The 23,679-nt window shown below is 38.8% G+C and overlaps 1 protein-coding gene across 2 annotated transcripts; it reads right to left on the bottom strand.

The window, feature by feature from the left end:
- Nucleotides 1-2,394: 2,394 nt before the first annotated feature.
- Nucleotides 2,395-10,872, bottom strand: LOC143414030 (uncharacterized). 2 transcript variants are annotated; one of them, XM_076877646.1, is made up of 6 exons: nt 10,571-10,872; nt 7,843-7,903; nt 7,711-7,759; nt 5,982-6,137; nt 5,686-5,778; nt 2,395-3,137 (listed from the first exon to the last, which is right to left on the bottom strand). In XM_076877646.1, the coding sequence occupies exons 4-6, from the start codon at nt 6,051-6,053 to the stop codon at nt 2,823-2,825; spliced, it is 480 nt and encodes a 159-aa protein (XP_076733761.1). In that variant the 5' UTR covers nt 6,054-6,137; nt 7,711-7,759; nt 7,843-7,903; nt 10,571-10,872; the 3' UTR covers nt 2,395-2,822. The 2 variants fall into 2 exon arrangements, with proteins under 2 accessions (XP_076733761.1, XP_076733762.1); XM_076877647.1 differs by lacking the exon at nt 10,571-10,872 and having other exon boundaries at nt 7,715-7,759; nt 7,843-8,459.
- Between the last annotated feature and the right edge of the window lie 12,807 nt (nt 10,873-23,679).

Genomic DNA, 23,679 nt, shown 5'->3' with positions numbered 1-23,679 from the left:
CTAGCTAGAGGTGTGGATGGGGTAAAGATGGAGGATGGGAGACAGAAAGGAGAAGAAGGATAGTTGAGCACAAGATGGAAGAGACAGAAAAAGAAGGGAAGGGAGGGGGGAGAGACAGTGAAGTGGTACAGCAGGAGCAGAAGAGGAGTGCATTACAGGACCAGCATGGGAACAAAAAACACTGCTTATCTATAACTATTTTGATACAGGCTACTACTGTTTGGATGAGTGTTTGCATGTGTGTTATCATTGATTTTTGTGTGTGTGCGTGTGATGTCCTTGGTATGTATGACTTTTTTCTCAGTCTTTATCCTTGTATCTGTGCATATGCTTTTGTGAATCAGCGTGTGTCCCTGCCTTTGCATTTGTGTGTGCATGCACATATTGGCAGGGGTTTAAGGAAACGTTTTCACTGCATCTGTCCTTGATATGCCCAGCTGAATACAGAGAGCTTTTTACACTACAGAACCAAGGCTCTCTTGGAGGCTTTGCAGCATTAAAAGTCTCCCTGGGCAGCGGCCATACTTGTGTGCAAAAAAAAAATATTGGTTTACAAGGTGAAATTGGATTAGCACTTCATTCCAGTCAGTGCAGCATTTTTTATGTTTTATCTGGCTGCACATTTTAATGTCAGTAGGACTCATGCCATTTGATGAGGTCTTTTCTTGCCACTTTACTTTTTCTCTGAGACTCTGACTTTCAGTGGCAATCCTATGATTTTAGACATCAATATTCTTTAACATTCCCTGGACCTAGCAGGGCCTTTCTTGAGTAAACTGCACTCAAATAACACTGCTGCAACGAACAGGACAAAGGAAATTATATAATAGGCCACAACCAATTGTGTCCTTAGTGAATGCATCTGCCAGCAGTATCCCAAGAAAGAAGAGGAGCAAGAATCATCATGGAAGGCCCTTGCACGACATGTACCACCAGGAGAATCACTGCACAAAGCTAGACTGAAAGGCACTAATCATGGCATCACAGAAACAAGCTCTAACAACAAGATCGATAGGGGCTGGGGTCTACCACAACAGGCAAGACCCCAGGTGCAGGCTGTGCAAAGATGCCCCTGAGAGAATCCAGCACATAACAGCAGGGCACAAGATGCTAGCAGGCAGGATATACATGGAAAACCATAACCAAGTGGTTGCATAGTATATGTGAACACCCGTGCTGAGTATGGCCTGGAAATCCTACCATCAAAAAGCTAAGATCCTGTGGGATCAGAACTTTGTTTGGCAGCTTTCTTGTAATTTCTTTAGGCAGTCTTCAGGAATAGTTCTCTAGGCTTTTTGAACAACATTCAAAGCTCTTCTTTGGATGTTGTCGACCTTTTGTTTCAGTCTCAGTCAAATCATCCCACAATGTTTTAATAATGTTGAGGCTCAGGACATGACTAAACTGAGGCTGTTTTCTGTCCAGGTATTGTATGCTTTTACAATATTGGCATTCCTCCATTCCTGAAGTCTGCATCCCAAAGACTTTGTTTCCCTGGATTGCATACTTCACCCACCCTGTCCTGTGCAGGTCAGGACAGGCAGACCGTGTTGCTGCTTGTTTGTGGTCTAAGAATATCAGAATTATATTCACTCAGTTTTGCTCTTCAGTAGCTACACTCAAAAAAATCTGTTGTTGGATGAACACAATTTAATCATGGCACCCTTTTTGCACACAATTTAACCAAGTACAATAAACCCTTTTCGATCATGTCAAACCAACACATTTAGCATTTGGTGGTTTAATGTAATCAGATTGCGTTGGATCAACATACTATACTTACATTGATTTGAAGTGATTTATTTAAGTATGTAGAGTGAAATTTGTTTTAATTCATTCTACACAATTTAAAAAGTTTAGGAAAACAGAATTAAATCTTGTTGTTTCAACAACTACTTTGTTAATCAAGTCAATGATTTCACTCATTTCAACCAAATTATTTCAATTAGATTTGTTTACATTTGTTACACATTTAGAAACCCACTACTTTACAAAAAAAGTCACAATCAGATTATGATAACATTATCTTTATTAACTGGATTTAGTGGACAATATAAAAGCTTACCATTTTTGTACACCTGCAAGCATTATGCCACTTCAAAAGGTAAAACGTTAGAATACTTATTTACATAGGTAATATGTTGGAACCAAAGCTTCCACAACTAAAAACAGATGCAAAATTTGCTCAATATATCGACTGCATTTTAAAAAAATTAAACTAAAAGATAAAAAATACATCTCCCACTTGGCAAGTTAAAACATGTGACAAAATAGAATTACTATTGTGTGAATTTGGAAAAATAAAATAATTAGAAATAATTTGGGGGCAGTACAACAACAAAACAATCCATAGGTGATGAAAATCTATATTTGTTTGGTGTCTCATTGAAATAATTATTAGTTTGACCAATTTTTACATTTCTGTATTTATGTTTTTAATTTTGGTTGCAGTCCTCCACAGCTAGCAATATAGTTTTGCTGTGTTTTAAAACATGCTAGCAAGCAAAATGGAAACAATAATACAGTGAACTTAACAGGTGGCAGTGGTCTTAAACTTTACAGGACCTTGACACATAAACACAACATAGTACTTCTGTCAGTACTTCTGATCCATTTTGAGCCATCTATATAAGGACAAACAAAAATCATCTGCAGTGCTGTATAAAAGGTGAATTGCCCAACAGAGAGAATCCAAAAACTTAAAAAAAAAAATTTTAAATGAAAGAAAAAAATATAAACAACTCAAATATTACCATTATATATTGGAAATCACCATTGCACCAATGAACCATTCAAGACCTATCAGTCATTTTCAAGTGCCCTCACCCCATAAGCTTGTTTTTCAGAAACTGTGCCTTTGAAGACAGCTTTTGTCCATCAAGATTTAAAAGTATCTTCTGGAGGACTTCAAAGGTGCATTTAAGTTCTGGTGGGTAGCTCAGGTTCAAACAGTATACGAGTCCAAACAACAGAGCACATGCTTGTGCAATGTTACCCAAATCAGTGTTAGCCTCCACACCCTCAATCAGGACACCAACGTCCTCTGGGTCATCTTCAGGTTCAGCACCCTCCTTCTGGATGACGTACACCCCCATCACAGTTTGCTCCATGCAGCTTTTTGCCTCGCTGTCCGTATCCTACATGAAAAAATATAAGACAACAAAGTAAAATTTAAGAGATTGTTTAAACAACTGTTTCTATGCTGTTCATAAAATCCAAGTACAGTGGGGCAAAAAAGTATTTAGTCAGCCACCGATTGTGCACGTTCCCCCACTTAAAATGATGACAGAGGTCAGTAATTTGCACCAGAGGTACACTTCAACTGTGAGAGACAGAATGTGAAAAAAAAATCCATGAATCCACATGGTAGGATTTGTAAAGAATTTATTCGTAAATTAGGGTGGAAAATAAGTATTTGGTCACCTCAAACAAGGAAAATCTCTGGCTCTCACAGACCTGTAACGTTTTCTGTAAGAAGCTTTTCTGTCCCCCACTCGTTACCTGTATGAATGGCACCTGTTTGAACTCATCATCTGTATAAAAGACACCTGTCCACAGCCTCAAACAGTCAGACTCCAAACTCCGCCATGGCCAAGACCAAAGAGCTTTCGAAGGACACCAGGAAAAGTATTGTAGACCTGCACCAGACTGGGAAGAGTGAATCTACAATAGGCAAGCAGCTTGGTGTGAAAAAATCAACTGTAGGAGCAATCATCAGAAAATGGAAGACATACAAGACCACTGATAATCTCCCTCGATCTGGGGCTCCATGCAAGATCTCATCCCGTGGGGTCAAAATGATCATGAGAACGGTGAGCAAAGATCCCAGAACCACACGGGGGGACCTGGTGAATGACCTGCAGAGAGCTGGGACCAAAGTAACAAAGGTCACCATCAGTAACACACTACAACGGCAGGGAATCAAATCCCGCAGTGCCAGACGTGTTCCGCTGCTGAAGCCAGTGCACGTCCAGGCCCGTCTGAAGTTTGCCAGAGAGCACATGGATGATACAGCAGAGGATTGGGAGAATGTCATGTGGTCAGATGAAACCAAAGTAGAACTTTTTGGTATAAACTCAACTCGTCGTGTTTGGAGGAAGAAGAATACTGAGTTGCATCCCAAGAACACCATACCTACTGTGAAGCATGGGGGTGGAAACATCATGCTATGGGGCTGTTTTTCTGCCAAGGGGACAGGACGACTGATCCGTGTTAAGGACAGAATGAATGGGGCCATGTATCGTGAGATTTTGAGCCAAAACCTCATTCCATCAGTGAGAACTTTGAAGATGAAACGAGGCTGGGTCTTCCAACATGACAATGATCCAAAACACACCGCCCGGGCAACAAAGGAGTGGCTCCGTAAGAAGCATTTGAAAGTCCTGGAGTGGCCTAGCCAGTCTCCAGACCTCAACCCCATAGAAAATCCGTGGCGGGAGTTGAAAGTCCGTGTTGCTCGGCGACAGCCCCAAAACATCACTGCTCTCGAGAAGATCTGCATGGAGGAATGGGCCAAAATACCAGCTACTGTGTGTGCAAACCTGGTAAAGACCTATAGAAAACGTTTGACCTCTGTTATTGCCAACAAAGGTTATGTTACAAAGTATTGAGTTGTATTTTTGTTATTGACCAAATACTTATTTTCCACCCTGATTTACAAATAAATTCTTTACAAATCCTACCATGTGGATTCATGGATTTTTTTTTCACATTCTGTCTCTCACAGTTGTAGTGTACCTCTGGTGCAAATTACTGACCTCTGTCATCATTTTAGGTGGGGGAACTTGCACAATCGGTGGCTGACTAAATACTTTTTTGCCCCACTGTAGTTAAAGTAATAAACAGAAAATTACACCACTAAAGTAGTTGTTAGTAATTATTCCAATACATAAATTATAAAATACACCTCTCATGTCAAAAGAGGTGGCATAATTGACCTCTCACCGGCCCCTCCCCCGAAAGGGCCATTGTCCAATTACACATTATAGCAACCGTTACTGTGTCTGACAAACATTAACCTCAAGCAAGATGGAGAAGCGGTGTGCCCACCGATACGCCGAGAGATTGTGTCTGGAGGAGTTGTGTTCTTTCCATTCACAAAGTCAAAAACAACGTGAATGGATTAAACAGTGTGTATGGCCCCATTCCCAGGTAACTGTACCGAACATTATGAAGCATGTCTGCTTGCACATTCGGGTACCCATTGGTGCGCAGAGGAAACCATTTGTTTGTCGGACGTAGCAAGAGTAACTTAGGGGGACAGGACTCGAGAAAAGGCTAACTCAGCTGCTAAAATAAAACAGGTATAGAAGTGTTAGTACTAAACAGCTCAAAGTTCATAGACATTTCTATTTACAAATACTGATGACCATAGCAATGAAAAAACAACAGGACTTGTTTTAATCCAAGTACAGATTCAAAAGCAATATAGTCTTGATGCATGTTAAATGCATTGTATGTTTGTGTATCAAGTTTAAGTAGGCATAAATTTCTTTCCTTCCAATACCAAATCCCAGAAATTCTTTATTGCAACGCTTAATACTGTTTGGTATTCAAGACATCCTTTCCCCAATACCAGGTGTCTTGTTGCTAATCTCAAAATTTTAATTTTAACGATTTGCATTTGAGGCAACGTCACAATTTGTATGAGAATGTTACGGTCAACATGCTGTCACAGTGACTCACCAAGTACTCCTTTATTAACTTCTCATAGTCTTCGTTTAGGTAGATGCACAAAGACTTCAAGATGCATGCTCGTCTGGTATGGATGTTGTCATGCTGGAGAGGAGGAGGAGATAATATGAGCCAAAACCAGGCTGTTTTTCTTAAAGCTATGGTAATCAGTTAACTTGCATAATTATTCTTTAGGTTAGAACCTGGCATGTACCATTTGTTAAGCTGAAACAAAATTGACAACTTCATCTCCAAATAAAAGTTATTTTTGCTGCCTATGACAAAGTCTACTCAATCCTAATACAAACCTTGGAGATGGCAAGCATGAGACCTCTTATTTTCTTTCCACGTGTCCCTCCTTTGGTCAGAAAGATTTCCATTAAGCGTGGCGCGTATTGGTCAAGCTCGGCAAAGAAAGTAGATAGCAGAGGCTTTGTGGTGATTCGCAGAAACTCCTTGTCAATCTGCAATAGAGAACAAATACATTGATTAAAAACTCAACTGTATATTTCACTCACTTCACATCTAAGCTGACTAAAGCTGCTTTTAGAAGACCATGCAGACATCAGTGCTGTCTGTGTAGAACATGAATCAGTCTGTGTCAGATCCTGAATTTGAAATTTCCACTAAAGTCACAAGTAAGAGGCAAGTGGAACCAAGATCTGGGCCATTTGCTTTTTGAAGTTTGCAAAGACTGCTAAATTGCACCAGTGGTAGTTCACTCTTTGCAACATAGTATGCTGTTCTAAACAGATTTTTCAGGTTTATTTTTAGTATATTATTTGCAATTGGTGTTTGTTCTGGGAAAGATATTGCAGACTGAGCAATAATTTCTAATGGGGGCCTTTCTTAAAATTACTGGTCCCAGTAACAAAGGCGCTTGTCGACTCAGGAATCGAGGGAAAACCAACAACACACCCGGCAGAACATTATGTTATTTACACGGGTGCACATAAGTGGTCCGCATGTGCGCATTCGCTGTCAAAATAAAAGACGCGCACCAGATAAGAAGTTGCAACGCGCGTTTGCATCCATATAAAAAGCACTGTTTTTGTCCGCTAGAGTGGGATTTTCATGGCACATTCTGCACCACATCTGTGCGTTCATCATTTGTTTGAAGCCAGCTCACCTCCTTCAACCACTTTTCTGAGAATACGCGCTTCTTTTGTGGTTCGGACTCCTGACATTTCTTTGGAGGTGGAGGAACACCAAAGTAATTGCTTAAAGGAGCTTCTTGACATCTTTAAGAGTTCTAAACAAATGTCTGTCCTCCTCCTGAAAATCTTATGTACGCAAACACGCGTTGCAACTTCTTCTCTTGTGCGTGTTTTTTTATTTTGACAGCGAATGCGCACCTGCGGACCACTTATGTGCAGCCCTGGTTATTTAGCTCGTCATATTGCAGCCACAGAAATCCTTTTGTCCATGAAACCATAAAGCTGCACTTTCTTTTTGCCTTATAGTCTGATTTGTCATAACTTCTCCGTTTTGTGGTAAGCTTTTCTTTGGCTGTCACTTCTTCACCCTGACCTGTCTTATTTGGCTCAGCAGAACTGAAATATATATCTTCCTGCTTTTACACACGCACTCACATAAGCTCAGCGATTCTCTGCGCGATCAACCTCTCACATGTTTAAGCTGTGGGAGATTTCACTTGTCATGCTTGCATAGTAAGCTAACGATTGATAAGACGATGTCAGAGGAATTGGTGCGCAAATTATCCTCACTCACAGATCAGTCCTGTCGCTCTCTATACACAGTTCGCACGATTGCAAAGTGAAAGCAAAAAACAAGCGCAAATTCAAACGCGATTTCAATATGTCACATATTGACAGTGGCTCACCGATGCCAATGACATAATTACCCAGCTACATTTCCGAAAGAATGCAAAAGCATTGACATATATTTTTCCTTCCTACAAAAGCCGGACGGGCAGGGCAGAGATAGATTTTGGTAGCCCGACTGGAAAAATCGCTAGCCCCGGGACGTCGGGCTAGCGATTTTGCGAGCCCTGTACAGCGTTTCAATAATTTGTACCTACTACTCTCCCTGATGGAACAACGCTTGCACTGCCACATACAAGTCACTGAAAGAAAAAAAGAAAAGCAGTTTTAAGGATGGTTTTATTGGCACCTTTTTTTCATAAATATATGATGGTAAAAGGCTTACCATGTATTAAAGAGGAGGCACAAACAATCAGCAAAAGGGGTCAGCTTTCTTTGTGGTGTTACTATGGTAAAGAAAACAGACAATTATTTTATAAAAATTCCAGTGGATTTTTTTTTACTTTGTTGCAAATGTATAAAAAAAAATACAAATACATATAAATACCTCTTGCAATATAAAATTCACAGATAAATATCCAATCTGTTGCCAAATGTAATAGCAGTGTTTCACACTATGCAATAAAGATGCTGGTAGTTGCGGTAAAGGTCCGACAGGCAATTTTCATAACTATCCGCCATTGCCTTTTCCTCTGACCTCGTGTTTATGCTCTTTTTCCCATGCACTAGCGATCAAGTCAATTCGAAGGATGCAGCCCCTGAATTTGGACACAGCTAATATTTAGCAACTCGCGCATGCTAGTTTAACTTGCATTACTGTGAGAGGCCGAATGCTTAAAATAAAAGGAGAAAGAAAGAAAGAAAAAATGCAAATAATAATAAAAAAAGTGAACAAAGACCATGTCTTGCAATAACCGTCATTTAAAACCAAAGTGAATGCTAACAGAGCTAGGTAAAAGTTCAATGAGACAACCATACTAGCTTTAGCTAACTTCATTTACTTTGAAAGTGAAGTACAAATAGGGTTGCCAACCGTCCCTTAAAATACGGAATCGTCCCATATTTAGAAACAAAAGTACACGTCCCGTGTTGAGCTAATAAGGGACGCACTTTGTCCCGTAATACAGTGAGAATCAAAAGTAGTCTATAAATGTTTATGGAATTAACACTTTGTTTGAAAACATAATTCCCAGCCCCTCTCCTGCTTTGTGACCAATGAGCTGACAGCACACTTATGACAATTCGAGTATGACAATTCAGGATGGTCGAGGAAAGGTCGCTTGCGGAGAAAATACCGGAAGACAACAGATGACCACAACAAGAAGCATGGTCAACAGGGGAACAAACGCCGACTCTGCGGTGCAAGTCTCGGATGACAGTACACCTAAAGCTGGGCAGACACTGTGCGATTTTTTCAGTCACGTTATTCAGCTCCTGCTCAAACTGCACGATTGACTCACAGGGGTTAGACGTTCATAGGTCACGATGCAGGGTCTCACACTATACGGCCCGATGCTCTGATGCGACCTGAGTGCTCACACTGTGCCTCCATAAAATGAAGGTTATAACAGAAAATCTGTCGCTCGCTCTCTCTGTCTTTCACTCACACAGACACACCACTACCATCAACTATGCTAAATTGCTAATGAAAAACATTGATCAGGCAGCTGTGATTGAGCAGCAGTGTAAATCCAACTATTTTCACGGTTGTTGTGGTCGTGATAATTTTGTGATGCCACATCGAAAAGGCTCGGATGAGCTTTCCAAAGTTCTACAAGTTGTGCCTCCATCGCTTGTGTCCAGATCACACGCTGCGCAGCCGTGCTGCGCCGTCTTTTTCACCAACGTTTACGTGTTTGCGCGCGAGCAGTGTGAGCGGCTGTGGTGACACCCTCACGAGCGATTGATGATCGGGAGCTGGTCGTGAGGTGTTAATCACTTCTCGTTACCCCACGTATACTACACGATGCACGATGAAGGCCAAAATCGGTCCGATCACTCAAAAATCGGCTCAAAATGGGCCAAAAATCGCACAGTGTGAGCCCAGCATTAGAGCAGCAATGTTTGTTCCCCTCAGAGAAAGGGAAGAATGGGAAAAGGAAAACACCTGGCTGGAAAACGTTAATATGGGCATGTGCAGTGAATATCAGCGCTATGTGGCCAGAAGTGTGATAATATAATTTATTTTGTGTAATAAACAACTGCAAGGATAGATGATTACAACAAATTGATGACTAATACATAAAAGTAATACATAGATGAATAATGATGATGAGTTATGATGCGTAATCATGGGAACAAGCGGGTTTACAAACAGGAGCAGCTGATTAGCATTAGAAAAGCTGAAATAATACCTCAACTGAAGCCAATTGTACTAAATGCACTAAATGTGCACTGTTACAAGAATATTTTTCTTTCTATTGTTTTCTATTATTTTAAGTTAAGCAGGACAGAGTGCTTTTAAAGAATGATTTACTTATATTCTCAAAAGTTAAGCATGACAGGCTTCTGTTTAAGAAAGAGACCTGTTTTACTGTGTTAATGTTGTCATTTTGAGCTAAAAATAAATGGCTAAATGATCATTTGTTTCACATGTGTTCATATCACAAAGAATAGAATATGCATGTACTTAAATCAACTTCAAGTCAAATGGTTAAAAAAATAATTTCACACACAAAAAAAGAGCTAGAAAATTCACCACACTGGGAAGGGTGAAGACAACTGGGTCGCCCGGCCCTGGCCACGAGGTGTCCCTTATTTATTTTTCAGGGAGTTGGCAACCCTAAGTACAAACGTGTTAAATATTGAATTAAACATATCAATAACCGCTAAAAACACTATAAGACTAACTGCAAAAACAGGTAAAAAAAAAAAAGAAAAGAAAAACAATGAAGTGGAAATGCTAATAATAGTATAAATATACCCAGAGCGGATTAGAAATCAGGTATTAGACGGTACCGATTGGCACCGTCTAATACCAGATTTTCACTGCATTTGCTCCACTCCCGCTGTCTAATGACAACTTACACATTTGGATTTAAAAACATTGTTAAACAATTAACGGACAGAACAACTTCGTTTGACTAAGATATTTTGAGTTATTTATTACTTACCTGTATTGTGGAAGATTCCGCAGAGGGAAATGGCAGTTCACTGAACACATAACTTTCTCCGCGTTCCCGCCTTTTCACTTCTGGGAAGTTTGAGCATGCGCACTAGGCATCGGTTTTAGAGTTGTTGATTTAAAATAATTACATTTAATTGAACTGAAGAATGCAAATCTAGTTCATTAAACTTTTTGTTATTTTATGTTAAACCAACAACTGATAATGATTTAAAAACCTAAACTCAATATGTTCATGTTAAATAGACAAATGTCTATTGAATTAATCAAACAACTGCCTTAGTTGACTTTTTTGAGTGTAGAAAGGATACTCGATTGGATTCACATCAGTGATAAAAAAAGGATAAAAAAATTATCCCTTTTTGTTGCATTGAAAAACATGTATAATATATCTCTGCACACATCATTGTTCCAGTGCAATAGTGCCTTTTCTATTTCTCCTGAAACTGCACCACATTTGTGTGCTCTGAGAAGGAATTTACTGGACAGAACACACATATATACACACAAACACACATAAAAATATGAACCCCAGCGTACTAGCATGTAGAACACAAACATGAGACCGATGACATCCCTTTTCTTTGACCTGTCAAAGGAAAAAATATTAGGCCAAGCGTGTGTGTGTGCGTGTCCGTGTGCGTGCATATGCTTATACCTAATTTTGCTATGACCATCTGCAGAGACACCTGCTCTTGTGTTCTTATTGTCATTTTTCTCTTCACATCTTTTGTCATCAGATGCCATCCTTTATTTACTGCTTCTCCACTGTGTGTGTGTGTGTGTGTGTGTGTGTGTGTGTGTGTCAGATAGAGAGCAACAAGCCCCCAGAACATTGTTAGGCTGATCTAATACAGAGCAACACAGATGTCAGAACAGCTGATCCTTTTCCACAATACTGTTGGCAGTGTGTGTATGTTTGTGCATGTAAGAAATAATACAAGCCAGCTTTAGGCAAGTGTGGCTTTGTGCCACTTTGCATGTACTGTTTTGGCACTGCTGTTAATAAAGAAGCTGTCTTAAATTGCAATGCTGTAAAAAAAAACAAAAAAAAAACCAACAAAAAACTAACCAAAAAATTCAGAGAAAGACAATTTTATGTTTTTCTTTTTCACAATTTGTTTTAGGATTTCTTTCATACATGCTACAACAATAACAATATTAATTTTGTTTTCAAAATCATTTCTTAAGGAAATTCTCACCATGTGGTTTTGTGTGTTCTAACTTGTAAGCATTCACACCATTATTAATTCTGTTGCACTGGCTGCAAGGTCCATTTTAAGATTGTAGTTTTTACTTTTAGAGCTCTGTATGGACAAGCCCTGATGTTCATCAGTGAACTTTTTACATCTATATATTGCAAGCTGGTTCCTGAGGTCATGTGATTGGAGCCTGCAGGCTGTCCATCATGTAAGGCTGAGAACTAAAGGTTGCAGAGCTTTTTTTTTTTTTTTTTTAACAGTGGCCCCCAGACTGTGGACGTCTGTCCAACTGAGCTTGAGAATTGTGTTTTTTTTACCATTTTGCTTGTATGGGGAACTTTCATGTTTGCATGGCTAGTATGTAAAAATGTATGCTTTGGATTTATATGTTGGAGTTGCCCCTGCAAGAAAAGAGGGAAGTGCCATATGCAATTGGACCTGATCTGTATGTATAACTGCAACAATCTGGCAGTTTAAAACAGTGTGAAGTCTTGTTATGGTATGCCAACTGCTGTTTGTTTAAGTAACGTTAATATCATGTGGTCTGAACCCAGCATAAGGCTGAGCGTAAAGTTAGTATCACTGACAGCAATGTGCATATGGAGTTGTCAGAAAGAGGCCACTGGTCCTGTGTTTAATTCATCTGTGAGAATTTGACTAAACAATGTCATACCCAATATGTCTGCATTTGTATCTTGAGGAATAAGACACTACAGTTATGTATGGCTGTAAACATGATTATACGTATCTAGACGTGTGTGCGTGTGTGTGTGTGTGCCTCTCAGTGTCCTTGATAAAGTTGGACAGAGATTAGAGTGATCCGGCCACAGATGATAGCCTGTGATGACATTATATCTCGTGTGTGTGTGAGGTGTCCTGGAGGACAATTACACTGTAAAAAGATGGAGAGAAGAAAATAGGCTCCCTCCCTCTCTCTGCTCTAAGGAGCCATCTGTGTAGATGAGATGGAAATGCCTCTAGAGCAGTAAATTTAAGAATAGCCAGTGACTCCATATGCAAATGTATGGTAAATGACTCCACCATCCTTTCTACCTTTGCAAAATAGTACTCACGAAGTAGAATATCATAATTTCTATCATTTTGCATAGATGTTGCAGTTTGGATGTCTTGCAATAAATGATCTCATACAGATTTTGTTCAGTATCAAAAGTAACTCAGTTGGTTTTTCTCTGTTGAGCAGTAGTAGATCTGCTTAAAGAATGAAAATGCTAAACGCTGATCGGTCACTTGATGTCTGTCATCATCAATAACCATTCACTCTCACAGCCAATTTGGAATCTCCAGTTGACTGAACTCCATGCATGCTTTTGGTCTCTGGGAAGAACCCAGAGAACTGAGAGAACCCACACAGACACAACAAGAACATGCAAAGCCAATGAAGAAAGGCCCCAGACTGGAATGTCTGAAATTCAGCATAATGTTTAGATTTGCACTTTATGTTGTTAAGAGTAAATAGAAACTTGAGATCAGATTCCTTCCAGTTATATCTTATTATTTAATTGCTCTTTTTTAATCTTAATTAATTTTGCATTAATCCAACCTCATCCTATCATTTGGACTATTTGGGCCACTAACTGTGACATAGCTTTTATTTAGATTCAGTTGAGACTTCTTACATATTAGACAAGAGAAACCTATATTTGATGAGATCATAATCAGTAAATCAGATATAATCAAAAACAAAAAATCGATTTCATTCTAATGGCAGTCAGACAACTGAGACCACTGGTGATAAATTGAGAGATATAGCAAAAGAGAGAGGAAAGAAAAAGAGTGAGAGTGAAGCCAGGGCAGGGAAGATTGAATCAGGACAAGGTGAAAGGGTGTCGAATGGTAAAAGTGATGGCAGATGAGTACTATTAGATAAAGTGGTAGATGGAGAGATAACAGGCAAGTAAGGGAGAGCTCAACAGAGGGGGGGAGGGAGAGCAAACGAACGATTGAATTAAAAAAATTCAAATGGTTAAATGTCAAATGGTGGTACTGAAGGTAGATAAATGCCTATAGATGGATGAATAAATAAACAGACATAAGTAATGTGGCAGAAAATAAGAGACATATAAGGAGAAGGAAAAGATGAGGGTCATCAGATGGAGGAATAAAAGAAATGAGACTAAAGCAGTGGAGGGAGAGAGCAGATAGGGGTCAGTTCAGACAAATGGATAAGAAATGACCAAAAAGGGAGTGAAGGCAAGTAAAAATGAAGAGAAACCAGGGTTAGTAAGGTAAAATGGAAAGCAGAGAGAAGGACAATATAGAGAAGGTGAGATGGTGTGAAGGGGGGGAATGGGTGGAGATGACGAAGGACACCAGAAAAAAGAGGCTTAGCGCCAGGAAAGGGTGATGAGGTGAAGAAAAACTGGCTGTGATCGCAATCAAATGATGAAAAAATGAATATTTCATCTGCCATCTGCATAAAAGGCCGATGTCTATAAGTTACAGTGATAAGTTGAGGCACTGTAGTGTAGTGTCTTGCTCAGAAATCTGCTTGGTCGCAATAACAGGAATGCACGTGGATGTTCACACAGAGCACAACCAAACCTTTGGATACTAGTGGATGCAGAAACTGTATTATCCATGTAAAGAGGACTAGAAGCAGAGGAGCAAAGAGGGCATTCAACAGAGCTATCGTTTCTACCGATTAACGTCCAGCCTCAGCAGAACATGACCTAGGTTAAAGAACTTTGCTATGCTAACAAAACTTGAAAAAAGGGGGGATGTGGGGGAAAGAAAAACCACAGAAAAATAAATCGAGAAGGTCAGGAAGAAAAAGGGGATGTAAATAATGAAGAGAAACGGAAGACATAGCTAAGAACTCTTTTTCTTTTTTATCTCAGCTCTGCCAGGACTTTAAAATCCCTCTATCCCATTCTCCTTTTCACTCTCCCCTCGTCCTTCCATCTTAGTCTTCCTCCCTCCAGACCTCTTTTGTATTAGAGCTAAACCATCCATTGATCCCCCTCTAAACAAACACACATATGTATTCAGCAGAGCAATACACCACTGGGAGCAGAAGATACAGCTTAATGGTTCATGTGTGTGTGTTTGAGAGAGAATGTGGTGACAGAAAACAGAGAGCATAAAAACCACAGTTGTGTGCAGAGATGGGCAGTAACGCGTTACTTGTAACGCGTTACTGTAATCTGATTACTTTTTTCAAGTAACGAGTAAAGTAAGGGATTACTATTGCAAAATCGGTAATTAGATTACCGTTACTTTCCCGTAGGAACGCTGCGTTACTGCGTTACTAAAACCGTGATTTTTTTTGCGAGAATGTCTCATGACAGTGACGTAAGCAAGTGCGACGTTGGTGACAGCAGCTGTGTGCAGATCAACAATGGATAATATATCGAGTGCGGGAGAGAGTATGAGCGTGCAGCGTTTAAAGCGTGGAAGTACTGACCTTACTTTGAGTTTGATTCCATAAAAAGTGACAAAAACATTAGCGTCCATCGTGCGTGGGAAGAAAACTTCTTTTTACAGCGAAAAAAACCCCTAAACTTCCGAGCAAGCACCGAGTAGCTACGACGTGATGGGAAACTCACAGAGACACTCGCGCGGATTCTTCAACTGACCGCAGCACACCTACACCAGGGTAACCCTCCGCCTACCCTGCTCCTGCTTTACAGGTGAAAATAGAGCAAAAGGACCGCTGAGTCTTTGACTTTATTTATTTTCTGCTGTGTTTTACTTGCATCTGTTTGAAAGAGTGAGTGAAAACACAAAAAATATTTTATTTTATGTGCTGGAATGTGTAGAAAATAGGTTTAAATGTTAAACTAATTTATTCAAGTCAGAGAATGTTGCATATAATTAAATGTTTTGCTTGATGCATAAAGTTAAAAGATTAAAACTGATAAAACAAGTTAAAAAAAGAGACTTTTCCATTTGATTACATTTTGTATGATGGATTATGTAGAAAAAGTAGAATTGGGCTGAAAGATCTATCACTTTATCACCTCTTCAGGTTGTAAATCGTGTTTTTAAAAAGTAACTAAGTAACTAAGTAATTAATTACTTTTGAAAATAAGTAATCAGTAAAGTAACGGGATTACTTTTTGGGGGGAGTAATCAGTAATTAGTTACTGATTACTTTTTTCAAGTAACTTGACCAACACTGGTTGTGTGTGTGTGTGTGTGTGTGTGTGTGTGTGTGTATGAATCACTCTTATTTAGCCCCCAGTAGTTGACAGTGTGTGCATCAGCCTCAATGTTACCAGCTACTCTCCAAACCTCTTAAGTCAGAGGGGACATCTTAGCATTTGGAGAAGTCCAGAATCAAAGTAAATGTACACACACACACACACACACACACACAGGTCGGTAGGTGGTGCTGCTAAATAAGCCCTCTCCTCAGGATGCGCCAATCTTATTTTCTCTGGCTGCTGCACACACTTACACAAAATAAATGCAAGGAGAGCTTCTCTTCGCAGCCGCTGTCTTATTTTCATTTACCCCATCTTCTTCACACAAACACACACAACTCAGTTCCTGTCTTTGTGAGGACATATAATGCATTGGCTAGCTGCTCACTGTAAACGAAATAAAATCTTAACGCTAACATTATGCTAAAGTTTGTTTATATATGATATTCCAAAATAAAGTTTCACTTTGCTTTGCATGGTTTAACCAGAAATTCAGGAACATTTCGGGTTTAAAAAAACCTCCATAATACAATAGTTAAGTGGTTAAGAAAGCAAAAACAAAAACATAGAAATACCACTAACAAGTTGGCAGTGACTATGTGTGCTAGAATTATCATTTAAATGAAGCCAATGGCAGCCCAGTATGTCTGTCTGTCTGCACGTCATCAAAGCAAACGGCAGTACAGTATGAATATTTAAAAAACAAAACTAGCTTTTCATTTTTCTTCTCGCCATCATAACAAACTGCAGACTACTAAGCTAACTTTAATAGTTGTTTTTTACTTATACAGAAGTCCACAGAGCTTAACTGCCACACTGCTGATACTGTAGTATATTTTGCATAAATTAAACAAGTACCTTAGTTTTAAATCCTGATGCCTACTTTAATGGTGTTACATCATGCTATCATTCCGCTGCAGTCCATTTAGTGAAATGTCATTATACCTGGTGAATTATTCCGCTGTGAATTATTCATTCACTCCATTTCTCTGCTTACCTCTGTTTCCCACCAAATGTGCCAGTGTCCCTGTTTCTTGATATGGTGCATGTAAACAGATTGAAATGACAAATGTACTGTCACTTTCCTGATTAACATCTCACGTGGTGATAAATGTCTTCACATGCAACAAAAGTGTGTGCTACTGGCCAGAAATGCGTTTTACATTCAGTCACCAACTCCAAGGAAACTGCCGCTGGTGTGTTCCAGTTGAAATTGTGTTAGATGAAAATTGTCTAAGTTGTTTTCCATGAGAAGACGATTTTTAAACCAGACTAAATTTTATAATTTTTAAACTGGCATTTTATTAAATTCAGAGGTGTGCTTGACAACACTTTTCACTGCCCTAAAAGACTGACTGATTGACTGTTTTATTTTGATCATGTTAATATAAATAACATAAAAACAAAATACAGGGTGGGCCATTTATATGGATACACCGTAATAAAATGGGGATGGTTGGTGATATTAAAGTCCTGTTTGTGGCACATTAGTATATGTGAGGGGGCAAACTCCTCAAGATGGGTGGTGACCGTGGTGGCCATTTAGAAGTCGGCCATCTTGGATACAACTTTTGTTTTTTCAATAGGAAGAGGGCCATGTGACACATCAAACTTATTGGTAATGTCACAAGAAAAACAATGGTGTGCTTGGTTTCAATGTAACTTTATTCTTTCGTGAGTTATTTCCCTTTCTTTATTCAAATCAGGCAACAAAGTATATATCTCATTTACATTGACATAGGTTTTTTTTCTTCCCCTTTTCCCTTCCCCTCCCCTCTTTTTCCCCTTCCCTTCCTTCCTCTCCCCATCCTTTTTAGATAAAATATAATTACCATTATATAAACAATCATATCTATGTCTATACATACACATTTATTATCCTAAATAAGTATATTCAAAGGAGGGAGAGAGGGGAAAAAAACAAAAAACAAAAAACAAACGACCCCCCCCCCAAAAAACCCCCCCAAAAAAACAAAAAAAGACAAAAAAAAAACCAACACCTGCGTAGACCCATATATATAATCTTGGGGCAGATATGGGAGGAGGCCATACCTCCCAGTTTTACTTATTAAAGTCATCTATAAAGGGTTGCCAAATTAGGTAAAACTGTTTAACATTATCTCTTAATGAAAATTAAATTTTCTCCAACTGTAAATGATACATTGTGTCTCTTAATAAAGCAGAATGAGTTGGGGGGGCTTTATTTTTCCAATTTAGAAGTATAAGGCGTCTTGCAAGCAATGTTATAAAACTCAGAGCACGAATTTGTTTATTATTTAAGTTTTTAACTGTAGCTACACCAAATAGTGCCATTACTGGGTCTGGGGGGAGCTGTTTTTTTAAAAAAATATCAGACAAAGTTTTAAATATTTTAGACCAGTAGGTAGCGATATTAGGACATGTCCAAAACATATGTGACAATGAGGCAGAATTCTGGCCACATCGATCACATCTTGAATCAGCCCCTGGAAACATCCTTGAAACCTTCAATTTAGACAGATGGAGCCTATGCAAGACCTTAAATTGTAGTAGTCTGTGCCTGCAGCAGACAGAAGTGGAGTGAACCAGTTCTTGTGCCTTAGACCATTGATCTTTAGTGATGTTAGTAGCCAGTTCTTCACTCCAAGCATTTCTCAAGTGGTCCAATGTACTGTCTATTTGCAAAAGTTGGTTGTAGATCCTAGAAATAGCTCCTTTCTTTAGTGGGTTCATTAAGAATAGATCATCTGAAACTAGCTTTTGTGGTTCATTGGGAAAGGATGGAAATGTTTCTTTAATAAAATGACGTATTTGTAAATACTTAAAAAAAATCTCTGTTTTCTATGGAAAATTTTTGCTGAAGTTGTTGAAACGGAGGAAAAAGATTATCAATAAACAGATCCTTGATTGTGTGTATCCCATTGGAAGTCCATAGCTGGAATGTTGATCCTGAGAGCAATGTGTATGCCTAATTATGAATTAATGGTGTAAAGATTGAACATTGACGCCAATGAAAATGCTTTCTAATTTGAGACCGTAATAAAATGGGGATGGTTGGTGATATTAAAGTCCTGTTTGTGGCACATTAGTATATGTGAGGGGGCAAACTCCTCAAGATGGGTGGTGACCGTGGTGGCCATTTAGAAGTCGGCCATCTTGGATACAACTTTTGTTTTTTCAATAGGAAGAGGGCCATGTGACACATCAAACTTATTGGTAATGTCACAAGAAAAACAATGGTGTGCTTGGTTTCAATGTAACTTTATTCTTTCGTGAGTTATTTACAAGTTTCTGACCACTTATAAAATGTGTTCAATGTGCTGCCTATTGTGTTTGATTGTCAATGCAACCCTCTTCTCCCACTCCTCACACACTGATAGCAACACCGCAGGAGAAATGCCAGCACAGGCATCCAGTATCCGTAGTTTCAGGTGCTGCACATCTCGTATCTTCTCACAATAGACAATTGCCTTCAGATGACCCCAAAGATAAAAGTCTAAGGGTGTTTGAGTGCTATGCTGTGGGCTCTTGCTGAATGAAGCTACAACAGCCAATGATGTTCCTTCATTAGTAACAGTTTTCTTGCGTCTAATTTTGGCAAATCCAACACTGAACCAGTTTCACGAAACTTAGCAAGCAGTTTGCTAACTGTAGCATGAGAGATGGGTGCTCGTAGGGTGTCTTGCATTGAAATCTGCTGCAATGACCCGGTTACTGCGTTCACCAGATATCAACACAATTTCGATCCGCTCCTCACGTGTTAACCTCTTCGACATGTCAATGGCTGTGAACAAGGAGAAACTTGTAAATAACTAATGAAAGAATAAAGTTACATTGAAACCAAGCACACCATTGGTTTTTCTTGTGACGTTACCAATAAGTTTGATGTGTCACATGGCCCTCTTCCTATTGAAAAAACAAAAGTTGTATCCAAGATGGCCGACTTCTAAATGGCCATCATGGTCACCACCCATCTTGAGGAGTTTGCCCCCTCACATATACTGATGTGCCACAAACAGGACTTTAATATCACCAACCATTCCCATTTTATTACGGTGTATCCATATAAATGGCCCACCCTGTACAATCATCCAGTTTCTTACTGCTTTTCAAATTCAGAGTGTATTCCAGGGGTACATCCTGGACAGGTTGACAGTCTGTTGCAGGGCTCAAATAGAGACAGCCATTCACGTCTACGGGCAATTTAGAATCACCGAATGACCCAACCCCACCCCTGAACCTTCTTGCTGTGAGTCAACAGCACTAGCAACTGCATTGCTGTGCTGCTCAAATCAAAATACAAAATACACTGTTAAAAGATAATAAGGTTAAAGAAAAAATAAATTTGCCAATATCTCTACATACTACATACTTTACATGCTCAAAAGTCAAAATACTGGTATTTCATATTGAATTTCTATCCTGCTAATTAAAAAATTACCTCAGATTTTAATTTTGTAACTAAGGCAAATTCCAACTGATTTAATTCAATTCAATTTTATTTATCTAGTGCCAAATGACAACAACAGTCTTCTCAAGGCATTTAGACTCTACAATAACACAGAAAAAGACTTAAAGAGTGGGAATTAGGAGCTGATTGGCTAAGAGAATGTGAATATTTCATTACTTAAGACAATGACACTAAAGTTAGAATGAAGGGATTTTTGACAGCGCTAGTGATAAGCGACAAAGAGCAGCAATAATGGTAGGTATCATTGAAGAATTGAGGCAGCGAGAGACGAGAAAACAGATTGTAATTAAATTTATACATGAGCCTTATTTTGTACGGCAAGGCATTTCTGTCAGCAAAATGAAAATGACAAAGAAAATCCGTCATTGTTGAACTAATTACTCATAGTAAGTCAATATTGGAAGAAAGGGTAAACATGTAGCTGATAATTTTAGTCGGAAAAGATTGCACAAAACAGTGTTTCATAATTTAAGACAGCATGGTGGGAAAACGGTGTAAAAGACTAAATCAGTCCTTAATGTGCTTATGACACAAGAAGTCAAATGAAATCACTGCCAACAAGATCATGGACTAAAGTTCTTAAATGTACTGGAAAATTATCATTAATTAAGAACAACGTATTATCACCTGTTATGAAATCAGAATGTGGTGTATTTTGGTTGAAATGTTTTAGTCAGACGGACACTCATACAGAGGTCAATGCCATAGTTATTTCTATGTAATAGAAACTGGAATGATACCCATAAAAGTCAAAAAGGTCAAAATGTTTGCAAAGTCTAATAGCCACAGGTCACACTTGTACATGAGATTTGAAATCTCGGTGGGTCTTTCCTGGTTAAATAACATCATGACAATAAACTGATTCCTCATGGGTCTTTCACTATTTAGTAAAAATCCTGAACACAAAAATGTAATGTAAGTGTTTACAATTCTCTACAGGTTCGGAACACAATGTGGCTGCATAAAGAATAATTAATAATAACTGCCAGAGTTTGGCAACTGTGGGAACAGTGTATTATAATCCTGTAATGTTTTGGGAAGATAATGGAAAAGCTTTCTAATTAGACGGCTAATCTAATAGTTTTGATTATATTCAATAATTCCGCATGCAGTATTTTACAAACACAATAACCAGGAAAGGAGTAAAAACAAATGTATCAAGCTTCTTCCAACACTCAAAGTCACAATCTCAGTGAAATGCTGCACACTGTCAATGTTATAATACCGTATCATCGACTTATAAACACACTAAGGACAGCCATCACTCTACTTGACTTTGTCCCCATGTGAGGATTTATTGCTGTCTTTACCTAGGGACTGTCAGTGCCTTTATTTATGCACCTTCCCTCATTGCATACCTTATATAACCACATAGTGTGAAAGTCGAGTTTGTTTATCATCAAGAAAAGGTCAAGTTTAAAAGCCCCAGCCCTCCAATTCTTTCCTTTTTTCTGTGCCACCTTCCTTTCTTTTCTTTCTTTTCATCCCCTCTTCTATCAATCTTTGCTGTCAGCAGGAAAAGGGTGTGCCACCTACATCTGCCATAACAGCATTCATGCCTGCAGCAAGAAAAGCGGTAGGGCAGGAATGAGAGGGCAATGTAATGAGAGAGATGGAGGTGATCATGGGAGAAAGAAAGGTGGTTGAAGAGTGAAGCAAGACTTGCATCACACAGGCTCTTGGAAAGCATTGTTTTGGAGACCCTTTTGAAATTACAGTTAATAATCATCAGAACATACACAAAAAAACCATGAAGAGTTTAATGAAAAATGTGTTTATTTTGTTGTGTTGTGTTAAATCAGAACCTGAAAAGGAGATTAATCTGACTAATATAGCCAGATGTATGTGCACCTATCCAGGTGGCTATTCAGAACTTACAGATGGGTATTTAAGGTGGTCAGTATTTATAACAGTGTTTATTTTTTTCTTTCTAATTTTGCCTCTGTACACCACTACAGTAGTAGACAATTTCAAGGTGTGAAATTTGGCGATGTCCATGGCGTCTAGACTTCAGCCAGTCATTAGCTCCAAATTCTTTATACTAAGAATTAAAAATGTTCCTTACATTTAAAATTCTGGCAAAATAGCCCCACAAAAATGGGGACTATGCATAAAAATAGCTGCAATTTCTGAATAGTTAATGCAATGATTTTGTAAACCCTTTTATTAAAGATGAAAGTTAGCACAGTCAGATTGTCATCTGGTGGTGGTGGTGTACATAAACCTCTTTGGATTCTATAAGATTCAGGCATAAATATGCTTGTCTGAGTCTTCTTTCAATAGTTACAGCTATCTTTATGAAGCTTTCTTTACAAAAACTCGAAAGTGACTTTAAATGTTTTGATGTGTGGCCCTTTAATACACACTTTCTCAGGCCTTTAGTCTGGTTGGTATCGTTAATATCTTGACACAGTATAATACCCATAAGTACAAAGGTGCCAGTTTGGCTTACGGGCTGAGCCCATGTGTCTTATGGCTGAAATGCACTGGCCCAGGTTCGATTCTAACTTCTCCAGGAAACAGCTAGTTGTACTTTTGAACAGTTCTTGCTATGCATGTAGTGTAATGCTTTATTTTATTAAAGTGTTTGTATATGACAACAAAATCAAGGATATACTGTTACAGACGTCCATTCCTATGAATAGACCTGCATGTTAAAACTAGTGTATGCACCAGTCGGAAGTAGATGTGAAACTGATTCATGGATGTGTCACCAACTTCCACTACCCTCGCCTCCTTTCCATCATTCCCAGCTGTCAACAATGCAATCCTATTGGCTGCAGCTATAATGGCTATAATAAACAATGTATTTTTTCTTAAACACGTACACACGATTAATGAGTTCAGTAATTAGGTGGCTGATAAATGGACACATCACTAGTCTGCTCTGTGTTTGTTTGTTCTTACTGTATGCATGCGTTAATATGGCACTTATAATAGGTAAAGTGATGTGTCCATTCATCATCGCTATCATTATGAAACACTCACTGAGTCCTGCGGGTGTATATGCATTATCTATCAAATACTTTTTTCTTTTTTTTTTTTTTGGGGGGGGGGGGGGGGGGTGTTTATCAGGGTTTATGCACTTTGTGATTCTTTAGATTTTAGAGGACTACTTCCAAAAAATGATGACTCATCTACCCAAACTTATAAAAGTGACAGTCAAAATAAACCAGGTGTTTTGGTATTAAGCACAACATGACAGAGTTCTATTAAAGTACATTGTGGTTTGTAATGGCTGAATAGATATTTAATTTCCTTAATAACGAATACAAATGAA

The sequence above is a fragment of the Maylandia zebra genome, linkage group LG19, assembly GCF_041146795.1.
Source record: "Maylandia zebra isolate NMK-2024a linkage group LG19, Mzebra_GT3a, whole genome shotgun sequence".
NCBI classification, from domain to species: domain Eukaryota; kingdom Metazoa; phylum Chordata; class Actinopteri; order Cichliformes; family Cichlidae; genus Maylandia; species Maylandia zebra.
The sequence above is the reverse complement of the archived record's forward strand: the minus strand, read 5'-3'. Positions and strand labels throughout refer to the sequence as shown.